Here is a 25,464-nt window from a genome sequence, read left to right on the forward strand (position 1 = left end):
TTCCATCATGTGACTTTATTAAGCTACTAAAAATCATTTGCATGTGTTGACATTTTCAGATAATCTATACATGTCAAGGAATCTCTCGTATGCCATCACAAATATTCCACTTCAAATTATGCATTTGTTGATGTACACGTTTTATAATCATCGTCATATTTTAAAAATATACCTAATGATCTGTAAAAATAAAAAATAAAAAGGAAAAGTGTACTTGCCAATCGAGTGATAAAATGAATACTAATCATTCGGTGACTCCATAAAGAGGCAGAATGACGTGTTTTTGGTGAGTAAACAATAAAAGGGAAAGAAATTTAGAAAATCTACGTGACTTTAAGCTCAAAGCCTTCGATGATGGATCACCAAAAATCACACGCACGCGCACGGGGAGAGAGAAGTGTAACCTGTGCCGCCCGTCTCATCAAAATGACATTTTATCCGTTAGCTTTGGACAGAGAGGAAACTGCATATCATGACGTCAAAGCACAGAGTGTGTATTCCCGAAAAATATCAACATATCGATAAGGTGCCAATTGGACAAATCATTTGTGCATGATTGGTGATGCTCCGACGAAGGCCAACAGTGGAAAACACTACAAAACAAATGTGTACTGAACATGATGAGTCTCATCCGCCTTAAATCTATATTTACACGTGAAATGTTAACTTTTATCTGACACTTACGACAGTCGATGCATCTACATTGTTACATACAAACCTCATGATGTTTGCGTGACAGTGCATGGAGTCGCCATCATACGTACATTTACAACATCTTTACATACACCATTTACATCGGTACCTGAACGAGGAGCTTTTTTCCGCAGCCCTTTTGCGCGGTACGAAACAACCAAACGGCTACACAGGGAGTGAAGACAGTGATTCAGTGAGTGTTCACAAAGCAAAGAGACTACAGTACTGCCACAACAGCTCACTACTGACAAAAAACCAAAGAGCCGGCTCCCGGAAAACTTTAAAGAGGTAATTCACCCAATATGTCATTACACTTCTTCTCTCAGGACGACACCATCACAATTGACACAAATTCAACCAATTTTTGAATTCTGCACAACCTTCGTTTTTTTCCCCAATCACTAAAACTTTTCCGCAAATTTGACCAGTCATCGTTGTTTCCCAAAATTTCTCCAAATCACAGCAGTTCCCTGCACAATGCAAAGCTACTGAATGATACGCTCTTTAAACTGAGTAATTTGACTCGATTTCTTAAAAAAAAAAAAAAAATGGGGGAAAAAGGTGATTAACTAAAAAAAAATAATCCAAAAGAAAGCAAAAAAAAATTGTAAAACATACAAAAAAATCTAAAAATTAGAAGGAAAAAGTACAATAAAAAGGAAATGATTTTTTTTTAAAAAAAGTGCTTAAGTAATAATAATAATAATAACAGTCATTTCAAAGATAGAATTCTGATAATTTTATAGTTTTGGGGATTTTTCCCCCAAGCTTTCAAAACAATAATTTTCCAAATCTACTAATTTCATGCAGTTTGTGAAAAAGTTCTCAAGTTAATATTTGTTTTTGATAAAGTTTATAAAGTTATTATTGTTATTGTCATTATTATTATTATTATTATTATTATTATAAGGTGGGGACAAAACCAGTCTATTTGCTTCCGCTGTTTTTGTGATGGGGACAGAAATCTCAGAAAAATACGTCTAAAAACCTCCACAAATATGACAAAAAATGATCTGCTAAATGTCACTAAAGCAAAGTGAATTTAAAAAAAAAAAATTCAGCAATTTGGGTGAACTGCCCCTTTAAACTTTTATTCACTTTGGTTGAATATTTTCAGTTTTTGGGCGTGCACACCTGCCACAGAAGCTCACCGTCAGTCAGAGCAGCTCGACGCTCATCGCCAGCATTCAGGATTCAGCCCAGCTGTGAGATCAGTGAAGGTAAACATGCTAAATGACGCCCCAAAACAAGGACGTAGAAACATGCAATTATTACCCGTGTCCGTCTGTAAAAGCGTTAAATATTCCCAAAAATAAATTCTCGCTGCAGATTCCTAAAGCTGCTTTCTGACTTCATGAACTCCCAGCGACGTGCACGCGCAAAAAGCGGATTTATTCCACCAAAGAGAAATAACAGAAACCAGTGACACGCTGAGAAAAAGAAAACACCTATTGCATAGTAGAAGAAAATCAGGCAGGTCTCAATCTGTGGAAATATCTTTGAATATCTGCAAAACGCCATCTGACGAAGTGCTGTAACCGCGGTTATTTGGGGACAGAGCAGTCGATCTGTGTGTGTTTGGGGGGCTGCAGCAGTGCAGTCAGAGCCAAACACCACACGCCTCGGGCTGCTTTCTGCAGGAATCTGGTGATTATATTCTACGTAAAAATTCATCTGAATTTACAGAATTACAAAACTATGCTACAGAGTGTTTCTAAGTTACATCAGGGAGATTTTCTTTGATTTTCTTGGACAGGCGTACAGAAAATACGCCTCATAATCACATACGTTTTTTTTTGTTTTTTTAACCAAACTCACCGGTAAAATCTATAGTTTGACTAACTAAGGCTGATTTTACACTTTTCAATTTCAGTGTAGCTTAAAGTGCCGTATAAAGGTGGCACGACACTCCTGTGAGTTTTGTGGCACAGTTGATTTAAAGAAGAAGAAGAAGAAGAAAAAAATAAAAAGGCAATCACTTCCAGTACTGGCAGGAGATGGTTTGGATTGTGCTTATGTATGAAGAGGAAAAAAAAATAATAATAAGAAGAACAAATTAGGAGTTGATATAGTTGATTGCATCTCCCATTTACTGTATAAGCGCACTGTAAACGTTTCAAGTGTGATTCCCGTAATGAACTGAGCCCCTTCTCAATGTGGTCCTCATGCATCCTGCAGTAGTGTCACACTCCTGCCAGCTTACTGTCACCTCCTCCTCCTCCTGCTCCTCCTCCTGCTCCTCCTCCTCCTCCTCTCTTTGGCAGTAGTGGTTTCTTGGAATTGACTACAATGCAGCTGTGCAATACCATTAGTTTCTGTCCTCTGCTGACGGCTCTGCTTGACTTAACTGATGCTGAGCTGCGCAAATCCAATGAGTTTAATATCATCAGGAATTTCAGACTCCTCCACGCCGGATGCCTGGAAGACAAGGAACCACATCGTAAACTGTGCTTTTATTTACATATTTATATAAAAACCGAGACTAATCGGACCAAAATTAGGTTTGATTAACAATCTGCTGATCTGGCATCGATTCAAAGTCGAATGATCTTGTCATTCGAAATAGGGCTTTTAAAATGTTATCATTATATTTTAAGGCAATATTGCAGTATACAGTATATCTATCATAATACTTTAAAATGTCCTTTAAACTTATGTTAGCCACTAAAATGCTAAATTATTGTGACAAAGTTAAATAAAGTCGTATAATAAAGTTGAACACACAATTCTCAGAAAAACATTTAATGAAATACAAATATAAGGAAGGTAAATAAAATACCTTTATATTAAAACTGTTTTAATTAAATAAATCAATGCGGGACTCATGGTGCTTTTATTTTGAAGGACCTGGCTTGTCTCAGGCCCAATGTGTTGATGTTTTTGTGGACTTTTGGTCAACAATTGGATGTTAGCAGACAGTAAAACAGATATCGTTGTGACTTTAACTGTGAGGATTTATTCACTGTGAGCAGGAGACAAACAAACAGCTCTCCAGTTCAAATATTACTAATATTTGCAAGTCGCACTGGTGCTTTGTGGTCGCAAACACACATGCACCACCGGCTACCAGTCATTAAGTTAGACTATTACTGTAGTGCTGTTAAATGTGATGATTTATTCTCTATAACCTGGAAACAAACTAACAGCTCTCCAGTTTCTATATTAATAGTATTTGTAAGTCATAGTGGCGCTCCACGGTTGCAAAATGCGACTAAACAGTCACAGTCTGGAGCTCTGCAAAAGCCCTGCTTTTTGTGTGTGTGTCTGTGAGCGGCAGAGAACCAAAATGCAGGAGGCTTATCAAAACAAAGTAAACATTTTACTCTGTACTCACGATAGTCATTTTATACACTGCATGCGGAACAAGCCGCGATACCTTGAGGATATTCGATATATCGCCCGCCCTTAGGTGAAAACATAATCTATATAATTATCTTTGAGAAACAAATTTATTTTGAAATCACTACACGATGTCCGGGTCAGCGTCAAACAGCTCAGAGACAGGCAGATAACGGCGAGCAGCCGAGAGAAAGACGATGAGGATGTTTACTCCTCTCTCGGGAATAAACTCATTTACATTTCATAGTAACAGAGGCTCAAATAAGAGAAAAAATAACTAAAAAAAAAGTGTAAATGCGCAAACTGATCTTTTGAAGCAAGGTTGTATGCGCTTGAACATTTTAATTTTACAGAATTTATGTTTGTTTTTTTTAATTCATGATCAAAAGCAAAATAAAGAGTTTGCACCTGAATCTGAATCATATTGTGACGAACTATCAACTTATTTCCCAAAGATAGAAAATTGTATTGTGATAAAACTCTTGAGTTAAAGAAAACCTTAAAATCTTTTTATTTATATATATTTCAATGTATATTTTAGTGCATTTGCCAGTGTGAGTACTCACCAACTTGAAAGTCACATTTTTGTTACTTTGAGGATCATCGACAATCTTTTGCAAATTGGCAGCAACTAGACAGAAGACAGAAGGAGGTGAGAGGTCAGACGATCGGCTGATGTAAGAACTGGACGCGTTTTCATCCTGATCCGCAGTCAAAACAGGAAGTAAGCGCTTACAGAGTCACATGGAGACTGTAACATTATATCAACCAGCTGAACTCAGATCAGATCGAGCCGGCACATTTAAAACAACACACACAACAAACCTCCGTACCTGACTGACTTCACCATTACACCTGACCAATAACACAAAGCCTCCACTCTCTGTTTTCTAATGATTTCATTTATTTTTTCTTTTTCCGTTTTTCTCCTCTATGTTTGTTTATCTGTTTGTCACATCACCCAAAAATCAAAGAAACACTTGTTTCTACTGATTCCAGTCGAGCATTAACCGTTAACTTGCAGAGATAAGTGATCTTTCACAACGAACATCATGAACTTTGCATTAGATGCTGTGATGTCGGAAAAATTAACCCAGAAGTGCACCGACGCGGAAACAATCATCCGAAGCCTCTTGCATGAAGAGGTTTATGTTCATGTGATGGATTACCAATCTAACGTTTTAGTGCACCGATAAAATCTCATTTTACAGTGATTTATCTCCCGCTTACCAATGACTAAATCCCGCCCGTCGACCAGACCGGCTGAGACCAACTCCTGAGAAACTCCGTCAGCAGAATCTGAGGACAGACACGGAGAGGAGAGACACCGTTAGGAGCCGTCCACACAAAGCACTATAACATTAACAATAACGATGTGAGCATCCACACTGATGAACCATAACTTCGGTAAACGAGCTGCTACTGCCGAACGCTGCGAGGAGGTTCAGGAGAAACAATCAGAAAACTAAAAGGATACGGGTTCACCAGATTCTTCAAAGACGACATGAACTGGAGAATCAAACACGACATCTGCTGACAAGTTTCATTCATACTTTGGTACAAGTCAACATCGGTTTGCGGACACTTTGGCGAGGAAAAGAGGACATCAATAAAGACAATACCAACTTCAGAGACGCTTCAGAGCCAGAGACCGTCTGGCTGCATGTCTCAGGGAAAAATTACTTTTGTTTGTCATCTGCAGCCCAACAATTACTTTTAAATAGATCGAAAAGCACCCAAATGACTAATTTTGTTATTTTGTCCCTTCTATGATGAATTGAGAGCGCCTGTGATGAATTAAATGTATGTTCAAAATCCTGAAAAGTTTTGGAGTCCTTATAACGACAGGATGAAATGGGTGTTTAGTTTTAATTTTCATAAGTTGTCCACTTCTGTCGCTAAAGCCGGGAGGAAACGTCAGGATCGACTGTTTCCTTTGCATTTTACCGTCAGATGTCGACTTCGGTTTCTGGTCTCTTGTATTAATGATGGTTCTTGTAAGAGTGTTTGGGCTGGACATATTGTTTATGCGTGACACCATAATAAAATCAAATCAATCAATCAGTAGCTAATACAGCTGTTCATAGCAGTGACTGAGCGACTGTATTGTGTTAAAGTTTGTTCCTAAATCCTAAATGAAAGAGATAGATTGAGGAAGCTGATATTTTAAGCACTCCTGAAACTTTATTTTGTAGAAAAATGTCCCTGAGACGCACTGATGACACCCAAAATGAACACTTTAAATTCAGACGGTTTGGATCTAAATTCTAAATTTTTTTATGCAGGGTTGGAAATGAACTTTTTTGTCCACCTGCCCCCCGTGGCTATTAGATCAAAATCTGCCAAACACTCAGCAGATTACCATCGCTCTTGCAGCTGGTAAATGAAGCCAATCTAGCAGCAAAATGTGACAGCCTTTGGCTGGTGCTCATTTCCAACGCTGTCGTTATGTAGCCTTTAAATCATCTAATTAAGTTAATGATTTTTAATTAAACATTTGGGACTTTTTTTCTTTCATCTTCAGCAGTCAACAGCACCATCTACTGGCCAGAATCAGCTACAGTCAAGGAGACTGATCAATTACTGATAAAATTCACCGAGTAAAAACATAAAGAAAACCAAACAGGAAATTATTAAACAGCTTCAAACATCTTTTTCAACATAAAACCAACAACTTGTGGTTGAAATTAGATGTTAGGATCTATGTTGGATGCGGCGTCTTAATAAGACAGATTCTGATTGGCTTTGATTGATTGTTGGTGTTTCTTTTGTTGATAAAATCGCTCTAGCAGTGATCCAAACGATATCGTTCGCCACTTTCGTAGTCATTATCGTTGCAGTGTGGACTCTGCCGTCCACCTGAGTTGGACTGATTTTTAAAACGATGTTTTTATAGTTATTGTTCTTGGTGTGGACGGATCTAAAACAGATCCTAAAACACGATAAAAGCTGGAGGATGCGTCCTACCTCTGCCGGACATGAACTCAAACCGGATGTCATTGAGCTCCTTCTTGGGATTCCTCAGTCTCAGGACGAGGCTGATGGGAACGCTGGCATTGGCTGCAGCTGGATCCTGAAACGGCACAACGGTAACGTGTTCACTGTGCAGCACGTCTGCTCAGAGTGCACGACGGCGAGGCGAAGATGCTCGACACCGACGAAACAAGGTGATTTATGTGCTGCCGAAGTGTTTTTGTGTTTGATTTCTTTCAAAAACAAGGGGAGAAGGCAATGAGCAACTTCATAAAAAACTGACCAAAAAATTTGCAAGAAATTTGTATTAATTTACTAAATTAAAAAAAAAAAAATCTGCATTAGAATTTTAAATATATGATTATATTATAAATATATATTATATATTATAAATATGGGTTTCTTGACATTTTCCCTTGTATTTTTTTTGTAACTTTTTAATAATGCCCCATTATTCTTAAATTAATAAAATTAATGTTCAGCTCATTTTCTTGTCACCTTTTACTAATTTCTTGCCATTTGTGGGACATTTGGGTGACCGCTTGATTTTAGAGCTGCTTCGTGGCATTTTCAGAGGACTGTTTTTACCTGAGCGGTGGGTGCGTGTGAGGGGCTCGCCGTCTGAGCGGGAGCCTGCGGTGGAGCGTCCTCTCCTGCCTGGCCCGCAGCGGCGGGACTCTCCTGGGCGGCGCCTTGCGGCTGCAGATGTTGTGTGGAGCCATCTGCTGGTGGGAAAAGCTAAGAGACACGACGGCAAACAAAATCAGCGGCTGTTTTTCAGTTTGACGTGAATGGAAGAACGAGGACGCGTACACACACGGGACTGGCATGCAGATCGCTCTGTCGAGGCATTACAATAAATCAAGATTTTCAGGTCATGTCCACTTCGAATGGACTCACCTCCATGTTCTGGGACCCGTCCTTCACTCTGGGGGACTGCAGGATGGACATGACAGATTGTCAGGATTAAAAAAAACATGCAACTCTGCTTTTATCCCCCCAACACATGGACTGATGGAGCATTGCAGGATTGAAGGAATTTGACACAAGGTGACTTTAAACACAGGGCTTAACTGAAATCACAGTTAAGAGAACAGACAGCAAAATCCCACACCAACACATGGACTGAGTATAAACAGACTAATAAAAGATTAAAAAAAACGATGAAATGATAATACGAAGGTGATCTGAGTATCTGACTGGCCCTGGGAAAACTTATGGTTTCAAAATTACATGAAACAAAACGCAGATTTAAGTTGAAAATCTAACTTTTTTTATGCACTCAATAGATATACTTTTCTCAGATTTGTATTTGTTCGCCAGCTTGGAGGAGTTTACTCTTGTTTTGTTTGGACTGCATGGATGCTGAATGATGGAGCGGACTGAAGATACGCGGGCATGCAGAGTCTCACCCGCAGAGCTAACACGGCAGCTTTGCCCTCCTCGCTCTCCTCGTCCAGCTCGTCGTCGCTCCACTCCCAACCGCCGTCCTCCGTCTTGTGGAGGCGGCCGCTGGAGCCGGGCACACGACGTACCTGCACAGTGCATGAAAGAAAAAAAATGAATCACTTATTGACATGTTAATTTTCATCCTTGTAGCTAATCTGTGGCAGCATGCGTTAGAAAAAGGGTTTGAAAAGAGCCCCACTGTTATTAATCTATCACGTATACGTCAGTCTCTGCGTATATGTTGTCTGATATGCATATACAGAACATAATCCAGAAAAAGATGCTTGAAGTGATTTATATTAATTAAATTCCCAAGTTCACTCCATTTCAGTGCACTGACATCATTTTTGATCATAATATTTATTGCTAACTGTAAAGCAGGCATGTCAAACCGGTCCACAGGGGGGCCGGTGTGGCTGCAGGTTTTGTTTCCAACCAAGTAGCAGCACACCAGACTTGACTCATTTAATCAACTGATCTCTGTCTTCAGACAGTTGATTGGTCAAACTGTGTGCTCTTGGTTGGTTGGCACAAAAACCTGCAGCCACACCGGCCCCCCTGTGGACCAGTTTGACATGCCTGCTGTAAAGTATCCTGCTTCCATTACACATCTGTGTCACAGATGTTTGATACTTTATTTGAAGGACTGCACTGTGTAGATAGTTATATGTATTTATATATATATGCAGGCATCATTAGGCCTGGGCACCTGAGGCTTCAGCCTCAAAGGCTTTATGCATAGCCCCAGATTTACATATACATACATACATACATGCATTAAAGACCTCAAAAATAATAAGATATTGTTGATCAAAATTGCAATTTTATCTATTTTTGCAACTCTAGGCAAAAATTCATAATTACAGCAGCTGTAAAATATTCTGTTTCTAATAGCAATAGTAATTCCTTACAACCATTAATATTTTTAACATCACAACTCAAAATTCATCTGCAAATCAATACACACTTTGAAAGTGTAAATAAGTTGCCAAAGTGCATAAAAAAGGATAAAAATAGACCGGACCACTCTACATGGATCCCTGCTAAACCCCCAGTGTCCTCAAATTCTAGAAACGCCCCTCGGTGCATACACATAGACGGACAGAATAGCATCTGATGTATCAATATCAGGATATTTTTACTCCCTAATTTCCGTATCGGCACCAGCTCTAAAATTCCAGTTTCGGTCGGGTTCTAGTTTGAAACCCCTGACAAGACGGCGCCCCAGTGCAGAGCAACACAGAGTCTTGGACATTAAGTCTTCGGCCGGTGAGCACTAACAGTGTTTATCAGTAAAAACTATCAAACCTTTCTGGATCGCTCCGTTATTGTCGGTCCTTTCTGTAGAAGCCTCTCCTGCAAGTACTCGTTGTTCTGTAACAGAGAGACAAACATTTCTTACCAAAGACTCTCTGAAACACAAGAAGAAAATAATGTAATTTCAGTTTATTTTATTAACACTGATGTAAGGCTCACTTTGGCTTTCGTGAAGAATTTATGCTTCAGCAGCTCGGCTGCAGTTGGCCTAAATTGGAAAGAGACACGAGGCTCGACATTACATTTGTTACACAACTGGGGAATCTGATGGAAAGAAAAACAAGCACTTTAATCTGGTATGAGGCAAAAAAAGACCTTTTTTCTGGATCTTTCTGTAAACACAGGGAGAGCATCTTCCTGAAGGATTTGCCGTACTTCTTCACCATTTCCTTATCTGTGATGCCCGTCTCCAGACAGGGAGGGTCGTTCTGCAGAGTCAGCATCAGCACCTACAGACCCGCAGATCAGCCTCAGTCAGTCATTAAATCAGCTCTGACGCAGCAAACTACAGGACTCCCTCCGTAAACCGTCTTAAGAACTGTTTAAAAAAAAATCTCTTTTTCTGGTAAATAAAGGAAATAACTTCAGTTAATCATGCAAACATCTGCAGCTCGCAAATTTTCTCTGTAACAACCACCGATACTCCTTATCTGTTCTTTTTCATTACTATATAATATCTCTTTAAACTATATATTATCTAAAAATAATCACTTCAGAAGAAGATTAGAACTGAATATTTAAATATAAATTAGGGACTGATCATTAATTATGAGAGGGCATGCAAAAGGGGTGGGGCATGTCAAATATTTTTTAAGCACCAGGGAGAAACTTGTGTTTTTTATTTTGGCTTTAGGTGAGAGGCATACATCTATAAAAACCTGTATTTTGTATTTATTTTAATGACAATTAAAAATTAAATTAAACAAAATATGCTTTTAAAACTTGCAAGCCTGCAGGTTTTGGAGGCATGTTTTCGTTTAAAAAATTGGGCTTTTAGTGATTTTTAAAGACAATTTTGTGGCAATTTATTAAAAAAAATTAAAAATGGCAAGTTTTTCTTTTTTGGCAATTTTTAAAATAATTTTTCGGTGATTTCTGGTGAATTTCTTTTTTTCTTCCAAATGTTTGCCTTTTTTCTCTTAAAATGTTCTTGGGGGATTTTTTTGGAAAGCCATGTTTTCTTAAAAAAAAATCACCATTTGCTTGGCTTCTAGTGCTCAATGCTTAAAAAACAGAGACAAGCTGATTAAATGCATCATCTGAATTACTGCTACGCAACTGGAGGTGGTCAAATCAGGCGCACTTTGACCTGACTCTGGAGACGGACCATCTCGGGTGCGATTCGGCAAAACTCGGTGTGTTTTTTACTGATAAAGGACGTGCAAATCAAAGTGGCATGGTTTGACTCAGCCAATAGGTTCAATGGAAAAGCCCTGCTGGATTCCTCACTGATGTGCGGTCAGAAAACACACAGATACCTTCATTGGTGGGTATTTGTGATATGGTGCAGCCCCCGTGGCCAGCTCAATGGCTGTGATCCCGAAACTCCAGATGTCGGCTTTGAAGTCATAGCCGCGGACCTGCGGATTAAAAACAGAACCAAGTGAACTCGAGTTTTCCTTTAATCAGCGACTTATGAGGCATTACTGAGAGAAAACAGGGACATCTGCAAAACACGCCTCCTACCTGCTCCATCACCTCAGGCGCCATCCAGCACGGCGTCCCCACAAACGTCTTCCGAACCTTGTTCCTGGTCATGTCTCCTCCTGCTGCAAGAAAGGCACTCACACCGAAGTCTGGAGAGACGGAGAGATTTTTGAGTATATGACAGATGAACGAAACGAGAGAAAAGCACTAATATTTCGACTGAGCCCACGACGTTTACGGGCTAAACCAGGTGTACCCAACATGCTTTGCTTCTCAGCTTTTAGGCTGTTTCTAGTATTTTAGGAAGTTTCCAGGAATTTAGGACTTTTCAAGGATATTTGGATGTTTCTCGGAATTAAAGACTTTTCGAAGATTTTTGGACATTTCTAGGAATTTAGGACGTTTTTAGGGATTTAAGACATATCTCAGATTTTAGGACATTTGGAGGATTTTTGGACAATTCTCGGATTTTGGGATATTTCCAGGATTTTTGGACGATTCTCTGATTTTTTGGATATTTCTAAGATTTTTGGACATTTTAAGGATTTTTTGACCTTTCTAGGATTTTAGGATATTTCTTGGATTTTAGGACCTCTGCTGGGGGATCCAGGAAGCTCTATTTTGATGCTGTTTTATGCACTTTTATGTATACCAAAAAAATAAAAAATAAATAAATTCCTGTTGTGAATCACTTTATTTTAATTGGGAAGTATAAAGTGGCAGGGGTTCTGCCCGGCACCCTATCAGGCACCAGATGTGGCCCACAGACCATATGTTGAGTATCACTGATTTCGACACACGAATCCTGCTATGTTTAAGGGCTGAAACAACATGGACCTTGTTTCAGATAACCTATCACACTTTTAAATATACAAATTTAAACTGAATCTGCCCACTGAGGGACGTGAAACTGTAACTAAGCAGAAACGACGAAGAAATGAGTAAAACCACAGAAGAAACAGAGGAAGCAGAAACACTGTACCAGCAATTTGCACCGAGCCGTCGTCCCCGAGGAGAATATTTCCAGCTTTTAGATCCCTGTGCATGAAAAGGAGAAGGATTAAAACATGATAAGATGTAACAAGGGGAGTTAAGCGGTGCATACTGACTCGGCCATTGAGCAAACACTCTTTACTGTCATCCACACAAGTCAAAGCTGCACCTTTGATCTGCCTCATTTTAATCCACCTGATTTCTGTTTGCATACACCGAGGGCAAACTATGCACACAGAGCAGGAGTGGATTAACCTGGACCCAAACACCTCCCTCCTCCTCCTCCCGTCTCCTGACTACACTTAAGTCAGTTAACCGATCAACAGCTGCTCTGTCAATCTGCTGAAACACCGTACACTCACGCTCATATTTTAAAAGTATCTGCTGTATCAGTAAAAAGGGGAAAAAGACTATTTTTTTGCTTTAACTTTTCATTGTGATGTAAATATTATTGGCACAAAGTCCATAAAATACTGAGACCATCTGCGATTGATTGATTCACCGGAGTTTTCAACATGTTTAAAACACATGCTGTCATGTACTGATTCCACATTTTTGGAAAACCTTTCATAAGGAGCACTATTGCAATATATAAACCATGAGGTTATTAACTGCTCCACCCTCTCGGAGAGCAGAGCGCACACTTGGTGCAGATGGAGCAGCAGAAACTCCTGATTGCACTTGTTCTAAATCCATCGATCTGATTAGCTCAGACCGACAGATCGATTAACCACGCAGCGAATCCTCAAACTGCTGCCGAGAAAAGGAAGGGTTCACGAGTTCTGCCTGCGCTCTTTTATGGACCCATAAAAAAGTCTGAATTTAAAAAGGGGACACAGAATGGGACACACATACACGAGCCCCGTTGCCACGCTCTGAGGAAAACACAACGCAATCCTGTTTCTCTGCAACACCGGCGCCAACAATAATACGTCCTGGAAACACGAGGGATAACTGACTCTATCCAGTGAGATATATAATGACAGTGCAGCAGTTTCGGTTATTCTGGGGGGGTGCAGACACCCTGCAGACATTTTGCACTCCGGAGCTTCACTATAATGTGAGTGAGGGAGAGATCATACGCTTCACAGATGAAGGAGGGAGAGACGGGATCCGAATCCGTCCAACCATCAGGTGAGAGAGAGAGACACGGAGCTTCAGTGTTACATGAGAGTGACCCCGGTGAACCCGCTCGGCGGTGGTTGTAACATTTAACAGCTTGTAAAGTTTTTAAAAAATCCACCAGTTATGAGTATAATTATCTGTGTCCAGTATTCTAAATAAGTCACTAAATTTCGAATACTGAAATTCTCCTGCTGCGTGCTGCAGCACAAAGATCTGCTCGAGGTGAGCTGCGTTTGCGTTTTGGTGCTGCTCACACAGACATCGAAACCGCTCGACTCAGTCAACAAACCCGTGAGAAACTGTTGGGTAAAATGATCGTTCCCGTCACTGTGTGTGTGACAGCGGCAGGATCACAAACACTGAAATGCCATTTCCCTTCTACAAGAAAAAAAATCCAAATGGCACAATTGAAAACTAAAAACCTACTGAATTAACAAACAGCAGAATATTTGGGTCCAGTACTAGTATTTGGTAGCAGTACATGGAAAAATTAAACCACCTTTAGAAATATTTCTTAAAGAAAACTCCTGCCTGTAAGAGACGTGAGCCGCTTAATTTGAAACACTTGTCATACAACAAGACGCTGAGGCATAAAGAGGCCTTTCTTCTCGGCAGTGGTTCACAGTGTTCCCGCGAGGAATTTTTATGTAAAACAAACCTCCTCAATTATGCATTTTCACTGTATTAAATATTAAAGGAGTGCGGTCTCGTTCAAAGCTCGCGCTCGTATGCGGAGTTGAAAGGCTCGGTGCCACAGTGAGCGGAGACGGGAGGAGTGTGTGATGGGACGTCCTGGTTACAGTGTTCGGAGGTAACGCTGCGCATCAGAACTCACCGATGAATCTGCCCGTTTTTGTGGAGGTACTCCAGCCCCTCTAACACCTCTTTCAGGATGGTGGCGATGCTAGCTTCGTCCAACACGCCCGTCTTGTGCTCGCCACGAGAGATGATATGCTTGATGATGTCCAACACTGAGCCTGGGAGAGAGGCAGAGGCTCGTCACGAGGCAGCACACGGAGGGACTCTCCAGTGTGGCGAGGAATTAACCCTTTGAAACCCGGATCGACATCTGTTTTTTTTGTGGTGCGTTCAGATGCCTTTCACATGCATTTAAACCTTTGTAATGTGAGCGAATCGGTTTGATTGGAAATCAGCAACTTGCTATTAAAGTCCTGCAAACTGCAAGAAATTAGCAAAAGGTGACGAGAAAAGGCAGGAATATTTAAAAATAAAAAGAAACAGAGACTGAAAGAGAGAAAACAGTTAAGAAACTAACATTTAGCTAGGAAAAAAATAAAGACAAAAGTATTGATAATTATTATCTTTAAATATTTCAAATTAGTTTACGAAAAAATATATTCATTATTATTTGTATTATTTTGTATTATTTTGATTTTATTTTTTTTAAATCTTTTTTTCCAGGTCATTTCTTGGTTTTGTTCTTTTACTTTTATTCTTTCTTCCTTTTTTTGGGACTAATTTCAGTAATAAAGAAGGGATTTCCAAAAACAGTGTCGTTAGGCATTTGAATATCTTCTCGTATTCAGGAGGTGTCCTCATCATCCACTTCAACTTTAGAAAAAACAGTTGAGTGCAATGAGGCCCAACGACAACAACAACAACAACAACAACAACAACAACAACAACAACAACAACAACAACAACAACGACAACAACGACAACAACAATCACTGAGCCAGAATATGTCAAATGACTTCCTGGTGACTTAATCCAAACATTCAGTCAAAGTTCAAACTCAGTCTTATTGTTTGGGATTAAAAACTAAGGTCAAAAAAACGTAAAGGTCAAGGTGAAGATAAGACTCAGGTCCAGTTTCTTTAAATATGACAGCACTTACCACCACTGAGCAGCTTCATCACCAGCCACAGCTCATCCTTCACCACAAAGGAGGTATAGTAAGACACGATGTTGGGGTGGTGGCACTGGCTCATGGCCTGGATCTCTTTCTACACGCAGGAGGAAACGCAGGAAACAAGGTCACACATGGGAGCACGAGTGTTGCAGCACAAAGCAAATCACTAACTAAATATTTAGATTTCACTTACAGTCGTGCAGGATCTCACAGTTAAACTGTCCAATACAACGGCCGGGTATCTTTAAACATAGGACACTAATACCTCTACCTGAGCCTTTAACGTGATACCAATACCAACAGAGTACTTCATTTTATACTTTCTTCTAACTCCATTTTATGCCCCTCATATGTATCGACATATTCAGTTGTCAGTCATCAGTGCAGCAGGAGTGTAGCATAAAATACAGACAAAATGCCGACTGATTTTCTTTTTATGTGGTTTTGTGGGTGAGGAAAGTGCGAGATGGCAAAATCCTGCACGTTCACTCTGCAGAAATGAACTTTCTGTTGCACATGCATCTGTGTCCTATCACCAGCTTTCTGAAGCCAATAAATCACTTTCTGTCAGCAACAATGGGTGACTTATTAAATAAATTATTTCATCATTTGATACTCCTTATTGCTTATTTTTTTATGGCTATATAATAGTTTTTAAATATATATTGTTTTAAATATTAATTTAGAAGAGAACTGAACAGTCAAATATAATTTAGGGACTGCTCATTACTTATGAGAGGGAAGGGATGGTGCAAACAGAGACATGTCAAATATTTTTTTAATTAACATTAACAATTCTAAATGGCTGTAATTTATATTCATTTATTTTTTAGTTTTAAAGAAAAAATGAAGGCATTTTTTCAATCAATCACCAAAAATGACACCATTTATCACAGCCAGAAACGGTGAGAACAGAAATTATAATGAATTTTCACATTTCTGACAGTCTTTCACCGGCTCGTGTGTTATTATACAGGTTTGTAAAACAAAATTCAGTGACTTTTACAAAACTTTCAGTGACTATTTAGTTTCCAAAAATCTTCCAGGCCTGGCTATTTTGTTAATTCCATTACTTTTCCAGGTTTTTCCTGACCGTGTGAACCCTGTTAAGAGTAGAATCAGTTGTTTGGGTGGGAGTTTGGCAGATTCCAGCTGATAAATTGGCGGTAATGAGCCATGTCACAGAGCGATGATGTGCGTGTAAAAAAGACTTCACTCTTATCCCCGCTCAACGTTCAAAAGTAAGATAATGTGAAGAAAACACATTATTTCAATGCTCACTGGGAAACACACTGTTGCACAGGAACATATTCCCATTTCACTGGTCTTTGTGTTTTATGTATTTTACCCAGCTTTAGCACTTAGTGGTTATTGTGGTATCAAACTTTTGATCTGACCCCACCAGCACACACCACTCCCGGCACTGTGACGGAAACATCTGGGCTGCAGATACTGGCCCACGCAGCGCTGCAGTTTCTTACCAGGAGCTCGTCCATGCTAGTCTGACACTTCTCCAGGTTGATGCGTTTGATGGCCACCTTCTCCTTCCTCGGCTTGCAGTACGCCGCCTGGACAACTGCAGTGGCTCCGCTCCCTGAGAACAATTCAAGAGTGAAAGCATCACACTGCAGGAGCAGAAAAACTTTTGACTTCTGAGGACAGAATATGAAAAGTCAACTAAATGATTTGTTTTAAAGGTGAGAAAGGGCTACATTTGAGTATAAACGTGTTCCTAAAGGACCGTTTGTTAGTGATGAGAGGGGAGAGGGTGGTGCAAACAGGGGAGGCATGTCAAGTCATTTTTAAGCATTTAGGAGGGACTTATGTTTTTGTATTTTGGCTCAGTGGAGGGGCATACAACGTTGTTTTGTATTTATTTTACAGACATTTTTTTCCAGAAAACACGTAGCATGTTTCCTACAAACAAACAATCACCAAAATTATACCATTTATCTACGCCATGGATTGGATTTTTACATTTTAAACAGTCTTTAGACATATTATTTGTGACATAGGCTTCCTTCGAAATAAAACACACACACACACAAAAAAACAAAGTCTGAGCTTAAAATAGAGATATTTGGGGTTCCCACACATTTTAATGGACAAAATTTCTAAACTTTTCTATGACTTTGAGGCATTTTTTTTTACCATGACAGGATTAAAATTCTATTAAAAAATAATTTCAGCTGGCTGGCAAACATTACAGAAGAGACAGAAGGCAGTGCCGAAATGAAGAAACACACGTGATGGTAAACAAAGCACTGTCACACACTGATGCACACTACGTCCACAACTACAGAAAATATTTGCCATATTTTACATTATGTGGAAGGTTATCCACAGAAGATTTCGGCCACAATCTCATTACACACAACAAAATCCCATAACTTTTCAAACCCTGACAACTGTGAGTGTGATATTTCATGGCTTATCCAGGTTTTTCCTTGAACGTGGGTCCCTGGAAATTTATATTAAGACACATTTTAAATTTGACCAGAAATAAATTAGGCCGACAACCTATGACAATACATCCACTTTTCGTGCCCACCAGCACATGGAGACATAAAATACAATGTTTTTCAGTGTATGTAATATTAATTTTTTGTGCAAAATCAGAGAAATACTTCAGCTTAGGTTTGATGTTTTCTATAGTGTGTCACTGCAAAATTATACTGCCAGCTACTGGTGTGGCATGCATACTACAGTTTTTTTTAATGGACTGGTGTACACAACACAGGTATTTTTAAAGCAAAGGAAAGACTTTTCAATTTTTAGTATGTCCGTTTATGTGGCCTAATTCCACAATTTTTTCCAGGCTTGTAAAACGCAGTTTTGAAATTCCATGACTTTTCCAGACTGATAGTGTAATTCCTTGAAGCTTTTAAAATCTAATAACTAATTTATGATTGAGGAAGGATCCTGCTTTTCCCCAAAGCCACTACAGAGAAGCTCAAGTAAAAATAGGATTTAAAAAAAAGAAGTCACACACAAGCCACCCCCTGCCTTCTCTGATAAATAGAGAACGGTCCCTAAAACTGGAGTCATTATCCGCATTATTGTGCAGCAATAATCAGACCGGCTGATTTCCTCAAAGTCATCAGTCACGTTACCTGGGCTGGGGTTCAGTATGAATGGCTCACTGTAATCCGTGTCATACCTCCTGCTGAAGAGCACCACCCTCTCAACCAGCGAGCCCTCACGCACCGGAGGCTAACTAGTTAGCCGTTCAGCTTCGCGCTAACTCGCTAAGAAACCGCCGCACTTTAGCTTGCCAGCTAGCTGAAACCTGATTAATTAATTTGGCCTTGCTGGGGAGAAGCTCTGCGGAGAGCTGTTAGCCTTCCTGTCGCGTAGCTGCGGCTTGTAACTGGCCTTCTGTTAGCTGCATGCTAGTTAGCTCGTAGCCGCGGACGCCGCTGTACAGACAGGGGAGGCTAAACGTTAGCATGCTAAGCTACTCACCTATCACCTCATTGAGCTCGTAGTCGTCCCGGTCGATGGACCAGGACTGAGAGGACTGGTCTTCGGCCATGGTGTCGGTGTTTGAACGGTGTAAACAGTGTTTCTAAACAGTAACAGAGACGCTGTCTGGGATAATATCTTTGTGATTACTCCATTCGGCTCCGGTGATGCTGCTGCTGCTGTTCCGCTGACAACTCCTACCGCTTCTGTCAACACAACTTTACGCACGGCTGACGCAGCCGCTTACGTACGGAAGCGGGGGAGGTACAGAAAGGACGCCATCTTGAGTGTGGCAAAGTCTGAAAAAAATCTAAAAAACTCGGTAAAAAAAAATACACGAAGATGACCGACAGTAACAAAACACTGGCCTGTAGTTTATGTACTATTTTTGTCTTCAGACGTCTATATTAGCTATTCTTACTATCAACGCCTGTAAAGTGTACACGGTACACTCTATGGAGGGCGCCAAAGACCGTAATACGTCTGTGCCTTTTTTAATTTAATTTAATTTAATTTTAGTTTTATTTAATTTTAGTTTTATCGTCAGAGTATTGCATACAATCATGACAATTTTTTGCTGTTGATTAAAAAAGTTACAGTTATACACTCTTGTTACGATTGAAACTGTTTCAAATCAGCATTGTATTGCTGTTCTCTTTTTTAAAATCGCAAAATATATTTAGAAAATAGATAAATAATAACTATATTTATACAAGATACAAGGTAGATTTATTAGTCATTTCTTTCTAAACGTACTTAAAAAAATGAAATGAAAATTAATGAATGATATTAAAATTAAACATATATAATAATTCATAATAATATTAATAATAATCAATATTGAAATTAAAATTATATATGTGTATGTGTGTGTGTTTGTACTACTTTTTGTGTCATAAAATATAATTTAAAGACATTTTCAAAAAAATACATTTATTGGTGTACACTTATGTTATGTTACCTCAAAGCAACACCGTACCACCATGGTAAGACAAAGGGGGTAATGTTAAAATTTAAGTAAAATTATATACAATACCGTATGGAAATAACAAAACATTTTCATTTTAAATGACTTTTTTTGTAACAGGGTGTTTTCAAAGTGTGGTATTGGTACTTTTATTTAAGTAAAGAATCTAAATACTTCCTCGACCACGGAGCATTCTTCAGGGAGTAGCACAGCAGGTTAAACAGCTTTGACAGATTTTATTATCTGTATAACACAAAGTTGAAGGTATTTTAAAAATGAGTTGTGAACGTTGTGTATGCAAAATTGTGAAAAGTACACATTTATAAGTATTAACCATTTGAAAAGTGAGCAAATTGGCATTTTTTTCCCCAAAAACATGGGAAGAAGGCAATGAACAAAATTACCTGAAAAAAAGCAAAAAGAGGACAGTCTAACAGAAAAAAGGGAGATGACCTTAAAAATAAAACAACTTTATAGTACAAAGGAAAAGTAATGTCGAACCAGGGTTCAAGGGTTAACCCTTTAAAACTTTGGCAAATTGGCTTGATTTGTTTCAAAAACACTGGAAGAATGCACTGAGCAACATACGGGTAAATAAGAGAGAAATTAGTCAAAAGTACAATTATCAAATAAAACCTTGAAAAACCTTCAACAAACAAACAAAGGAAAAAAAATGGGAAAAGAGGGAGAGAAGAAAAACAAAAAGGAAATGACCTGGAAAAAATACTTAAACATTAAAATAATTCTGTTAAAATCATTTTAAATATATAATTACTAAAATTAGAAACATAGTTTTCTGGACATTTTTCCTGCATTCTTTTAAAATTAATTTTCTGAATCTAACAATTTCTTAAAATTTCAAGACATTTCTTACTAAATACAACTAATTTGCTCGTGGTCCAAAGGTTTTAATGCTTGTCAACGATGTCTAACAGCAGTTCAAGAACAGTGATGTCATCCAGGTTTCAAGGGTCAAACACAGTGCAGGAAGTGGATTCAAAAAGGTAAATATTTCACTCAAAAGTGCAGAGAATGAGTCACTCTGCAACTGGACAGCAGTCAGACTACAGTGTGTTTCACATTTATTTACAGACTACTTTAATCATTTCATCTCCATGCTGGAATTTAAAATTTGCATTTAAAGTTTGAAAATGAAAACCAGATGAAGAGTGTGATTCGCTAAATACTTAACAGATGAAATGTTCCTCAAAACATTTGTAGATAGACAGTTGTTGTAGTTTTGTCTATGTATTTATTGTTCCCCCTGTAACTTCCTCTTTGAGTAATATCCTTTGGAGTTGCATAATCTGTCGCTGAGACTCGAGGATGTTTTGGTGCAAGCAGCCGAGCTATGGATGGTATCAGTGGTATGTGAGGAAACAGCAAGGCCTGTTGGTGCTTGCTCATCGGACGCAGACTCGATCAAGACGAGGAGTCGTTTTCTCGTTTTTATCTCAGAAACTGCATGTGGTTCCTTTGTGGTTCACTGATTCACACAAAACTTTGCTGCAGAGGGCAGTGTATACTTTGGCCCTGAAGCTGAACTCTTTAATTATTTTTTGTTGCGATCATTGCAATAAAACGCCAAAACAAACAACTGGCACAAAAGCAGAATATCAGCCCCAATAATCGGCCAATAATCAGTCAACCTCTAATTCTGTGTAAAAAAAGGGGCTTGTTATCAAAGTGACATTTTGCAGTTGAAAGCTGTTGCTATTGCTGCTTTGCATGTCTGCATGTTACATTTAGTGTGTCATTGCTTCATGCTGCGTGCAGGACTATTTCTGCTAGCTGTGTGTTGTTGCTTTATGTGGATGGCTGTTTTGCACTAAAATGTTATTATGTGGTTGCTGTGCTGTTGTTTTTTGCTGTTGTTTGTTGTTTCTTGTAGCTGTTGTTGTCTTTATGGTGTCCTTCTGCTGTCGTTATGTGAATTTTATCAGTTTTTAAAATATCTTGCCAAAGAACTAAAGTTGAAAATTGGCCTGATGGCTAACACTGGCACGTTTACAGAAATGTTGATTAATTTGTGTTGTCCTTATCAAATCAAATCAAATCAAATCAAATCAAATCAAATCAAATCAAATCAAATCAAATAAAATAAACTTAAATTAAATTAAAATTCAATAAAAAAATAAATTTTAAATTAAAATTAAATACACGGATCATCTGCTACATGAAGTTTTGTGAGTGTGTGAAATATAAAACCAATATAAACTGCTCGCTTTCTTGTTTCTTGGGAGAGAAGAGTTAGTTTCAATTTCAGTTGATAAAATAGTGTTTCTTTTGCATTTAAGAAAATAAACCACCTCCTCTCTTCTCAAACATGCATCCACAGCTGTGATGTAAAGATCGACCTGTTTTCCTGCGTGTCTCCCTGAACCACGTGGTTTTTTTGGAAGTGGCCCGGAAGCTCTCCCCCTGATGCGGCACTAAAGCTCGCTCATCCCGCTGCTGACGGTGCGCTGAGGGTAAGCCGGGCCTGAAAGGGAAGTGCTGAGAGCCACGAGAGCCCCAACGCACACTGCTATTATCCTGCCAAGGCTAAGCTGCACATGAAAAGAAGAGCAAAAAAACTTCATCTGTCCCATTCAGTGAAACCAAAATGCTCCAACTCACTTTTCAACCACGTGACCGGGCAGCGAGCCGGCGCTGCCGTCTTCCTCGTGTTTACCTCGTGTTCAAACAAATAACGAGAAATGACCGAAGCTGCTGTAGCAGAACCACCAGTAATGGATTTACTCAAGTACTCGAGTATTACTTTTAGTCCATCACATTTCAAAAGGAAAAATTGCACTTTTTACTTCACTACATTCACCTGAAAGATTCAGTTACTTTTAAAAAGTTAAGACTTTTGCATAAAAAAAATATATATATTTTAAGAAAAAAATAAAAAGAGTTTATAAAATAGGATGTTTTGTTGTAAATTAAATTACCAAACTGTTTATGCAAGTGCTGAAACAATTTGTTGATTAATCAGTTAATTAGTAAATTGACAGAAAAATAATTACCGGCTATTTTGAAAAAAATTTAAGTCTGTCTATTTTTTTGTTTGTTTTTAAATACATTTTTTCTTAAAAAATAGTTTTGGGTTGTGTTTTATTTTCATTTTTTTCTCATAATGTTTTTTTGTTTTGGTGCATTTTCTTTCTTTCTTTCTTTTTTTTAACAAATGTTAGTTTTTAGTGGTGTTTTTGCCATTTTTTTCTGATAGTTTTGAGTTTGGGAGGGTGTTTTTTATTCAGTTTTTATTAATAATTTTGATTAATTTTCTTTTTTTGAAAATATAATGTTTAGGTTTGGGTGTCTTTATTTTTATATATTTTTTAAATAATCTCAATTTTTAGTGGATCTTTTTAATTTATTTGTTTTTATAATTTTGAGTCCTTGGGGTGTTTTTTTGAAGTTTCTTTTTAATATGTGGTTTTCTTTTTGAATTTTTGAAGATTTTTCTGCGTTTTGTACTTTTACTTTTTATACTTATATGTTCCTGATAATACCTACTTAGTTTTACTTAAGTAACACTCCTTGAATGCAGGACGTTTACCTCTAACAGAGTATTTTTACAGTGTGGTATTAATACTTTTACTGATCTGAATACTTCTTCCACTACTGCAGACATTAAATGATAGTGAACTTCCACACTGTATAAATATTATTTTAAAAACCTGATCGAGGCTTATTTGTACCTCTCAGGTGAGTCCACTCCCTGTTCATCCACATCTACAGTTTCCTCTGGATCAGAAACTGGCCTTCAGGGATCAGGGTTGTAAAAGGTTTTTTTTAAAGTTTGGCTGCGGGTACAAAGACACACTAACGAAGCGCCCTGTTTTAAGTGCAGGCTGTGCAGTCAGGGTGTTACGTTAGTATGCGCCTGTGGGGACAGCTGCTGTTTGAGGTGTAACCTACCCTGTTGTGACATCAGCAGCGCAGCTCGCATCGCAGGCTCGTCAAACCGGTGTTCAGGAGCGCTGACACCATTCAGCCCGCCGGGAGAAACGCACCTGTGTCGCCGCCTTTTCCGTGTTTTGTCTTCACATTCAGCGGAGTCTTGTTACCTGCGTGCGCACATGGAAAGAAGGAGCACGCTGAGGTGAAACTGCGCATCAAGTGAAACGAGGAAAAGGAAGACGTTAGTGCGTAAAAACTGACTCCAGAAAGGATGGAAACGAATGGGATCGACAAGAAAAACGACGGTAAGACGCTGAAAATTTGATGATGTAAATTTAAGTTTTGCATTTGTTGGAGGCAAAACCTTGCTCAGGTGTTTTCCAACATGCGCACACCGAAGTGAGTAAATTGGAGTGTGCATATAAACGTTTTTTCACTAACTAGGCTCTGTATTTATTGCATTATTCCAAATATACCTAATAAACACGACCTGTGGGTTTCTGAAGGATACGTTTACACTCCGCTGAAAGGTGTGGCTCCTGGTTTCACCTTGCTGCAAACAGAGACAAGTGTTGCCAAACCAAACGAGCGCACAGCCTTCAGTTCGCCAGAGAACAAAAAACACTCCCTACTGCAAACATTGCCATCAAAAGGCGCTAAACAGATTCACATTTATCATTTTTTGATGTGTTTGTTGATCTGTTTTTAAGCACCTGTGAGCTTTTTTTTAGTGTTAAATCACAGCGCTCCAAGGTAACGCAATGTCACCACTAGATAGAGCCAATGAGTCACAAATCTCAGGACGAGAGTAACAGTACATTTACTCAAATACTGTGCTTAAGTACAAGCTTTAGTTTTCTGTACTTTAGTGTTTCCATTTTGTGTAATTATACTTCTTTTACAAATTTTGTCATTTTTACTTCACTATTGATATGACAGCTTTAGTAAATGAAACTCAACTTACACACAGGCCAAATCTGGCCCCTGACAGGTGCTATTTGGCCCCTGACTATTTTCTAATTCACAATAAAAATAAAGTGATTCACACTGTGAATTGTTTTTGTACTTTCAGTATACATAAGGTGCCAAAGTGCATAAAACAGCTTAAAATTAGAGCTTGTTTATTAGAAAAAGTGCTGGTGGAGGCACCCAAGATCCTAATGTCCTAAAATCTGAGAAATGTCCTTAAATCCAATAAAAAAAAAGTTAAATCCTGAAAATTCCCCCAAATCCTAGAAATGTCCTAAAATCCTTGAAATGTCCTAAGATTAAAAAATGTCCTAAAATTTGAGAAATGTCCTAAAATCCTAGAAACAAAATTAAGTCCTCTGAAAACATGCAAAAATCAGAAATGGCCTAAAACACTAGAAATGTTTTAAAGTCCTCAAAACGTCCAAGTATCCCTGGCTTTAGTTATTTACCAGATTTCTGTTGTTTATGCAAAGTTTAAATCAACACTGTGACACATTACTATAGTTTAAGGTACTCAGCTCCGCAAATCAGATGCAACGCTGAAGTGATGAGCTCATTAATGCAGCGCTTCACATGTTGTGAGTGTGTGAAATGTAACACAAATGTAAACGCTCTCTGAGGGATGACATAGACAATATGATTTGAATGATCTGATAATAATAAATGATGAAATGTGCATCCAGTGATTAGACAAAGCTTGTCAGTTGTATCTAAACAGAGAGGGAGCGAGCAGAGAGACGAGCAGACACACACACACACA

The 25,464-nt window shown here is 38.7% G+C and overlaps 2 protein-coding genes across 3 annotated transcripts in view; one reads left to right on the forward strand and one right to left on the reverse strand.

Moving 5' to 3' along the window:
• Window positions 1-23,884, reverse strand: oxsr1a (oxidative stress responsive kinase 1a). 2 transcript variants are annotated; one of them, XM_088085908.1, is made up of 17 exons: window positions 23,751-23,884; window positions 16,891-17,003; window positions 15,395-15,503; window positions 14,372-14,513; window positions 12,401-12,456; window positions 11,458-11,567; window positions 11,250-11,351; window positions 10,087-10,220; window positions 9,931-9,979; window positions 9,763-9,828; window positions 8,418-8,540; window positions 7,906-7,941; window positions 7,594-7,743; window positions 7,000-7,105; window positions 5,263-5,331; window positions 4,599-4,663; window positions 1-3,111 (listed from the first exon to the last, which is right to left on the reverse strand). In XM_088085908.1, exons 1-17 carry the CDS (start codon window positions 23,779-23,781, stop codon window positions 3,037-3,039), a joined length of 1,536 nt encoding a protein of 511 aa, XP_087942034.1. In that variant the 5' UTR covers window positions 23,782-23,884; the 3' UTR covers window positions 1-3,036. The 2 variants fall into 2 exon arrangements, with proteins under 2 accessions (XP_087942034.1, XP_087942033.1); XM_088085907.1 differs by lacking the exon at window positions 23,751-23,884 and adding an exon at window positions 18,875-19,094.
• Window positions 23,849-25,464, forward strand: part of LOC121964384 (1-phosphatidylinositol 4,5-bisphosphate phosphodiesterase delta-1-like) — an 18,944-nt gene continuing 17,328 nt past the window's right edge. Inside the window, exon 1 of the mRNA XM_088085905.1 lies at window positions 23,849-24,037. Coding sequence (XP_087942031.1) covers window positions 24,004-24,037 — 34 coding nt within the window. The 5' untranslated portion in view covers window positions 23,849-24,003. The remainder of the gene's footprint in view (window positions 24,038-25,464) is intronic.

This window comes from Plectropomus leopardus, chromosome 12, assembly GCF_026936395.1.
Source record: "Plectropomus leopardus strain MGB_pleo_1.0 chromosome 12, ASM2693639v1, whole genome shotgun sequence".
NCBI lineage: Eukaryota > Metazoa > Chordata > Actinopteri > Perciformes > Serranidae > Plectropomus > Plectropomus leopardus.

What these genes read in the sequence shown, in the direction of transcription:
- oxsr1a (XM_088085907.1), bottom strand. Translation starts at nt 18,944, where the DNA reads ATGGCCGAAGACCAGTCCTCTCAGTCCTGGTCCATCGACCGGGACGAC. An exon ending in GATGAAGCTGCTCAGTGGTG is followed by an intron (nt 14,514 to 15,394) that starts GTAAGTGCTGTC and finishes CCTCTCTCCCAG; the next exon opens with GCTCAGTGTTGGACATCATC. An exon ending in TAACGGAGCGATCCAGAAAG is followed by an intron (nt 8,541 to 9,762) that starts GTTTGATAGTTT and finishes TGCACTGTGCAG; the next exon opens with GTACGTCGTGTGCCCGGCTC.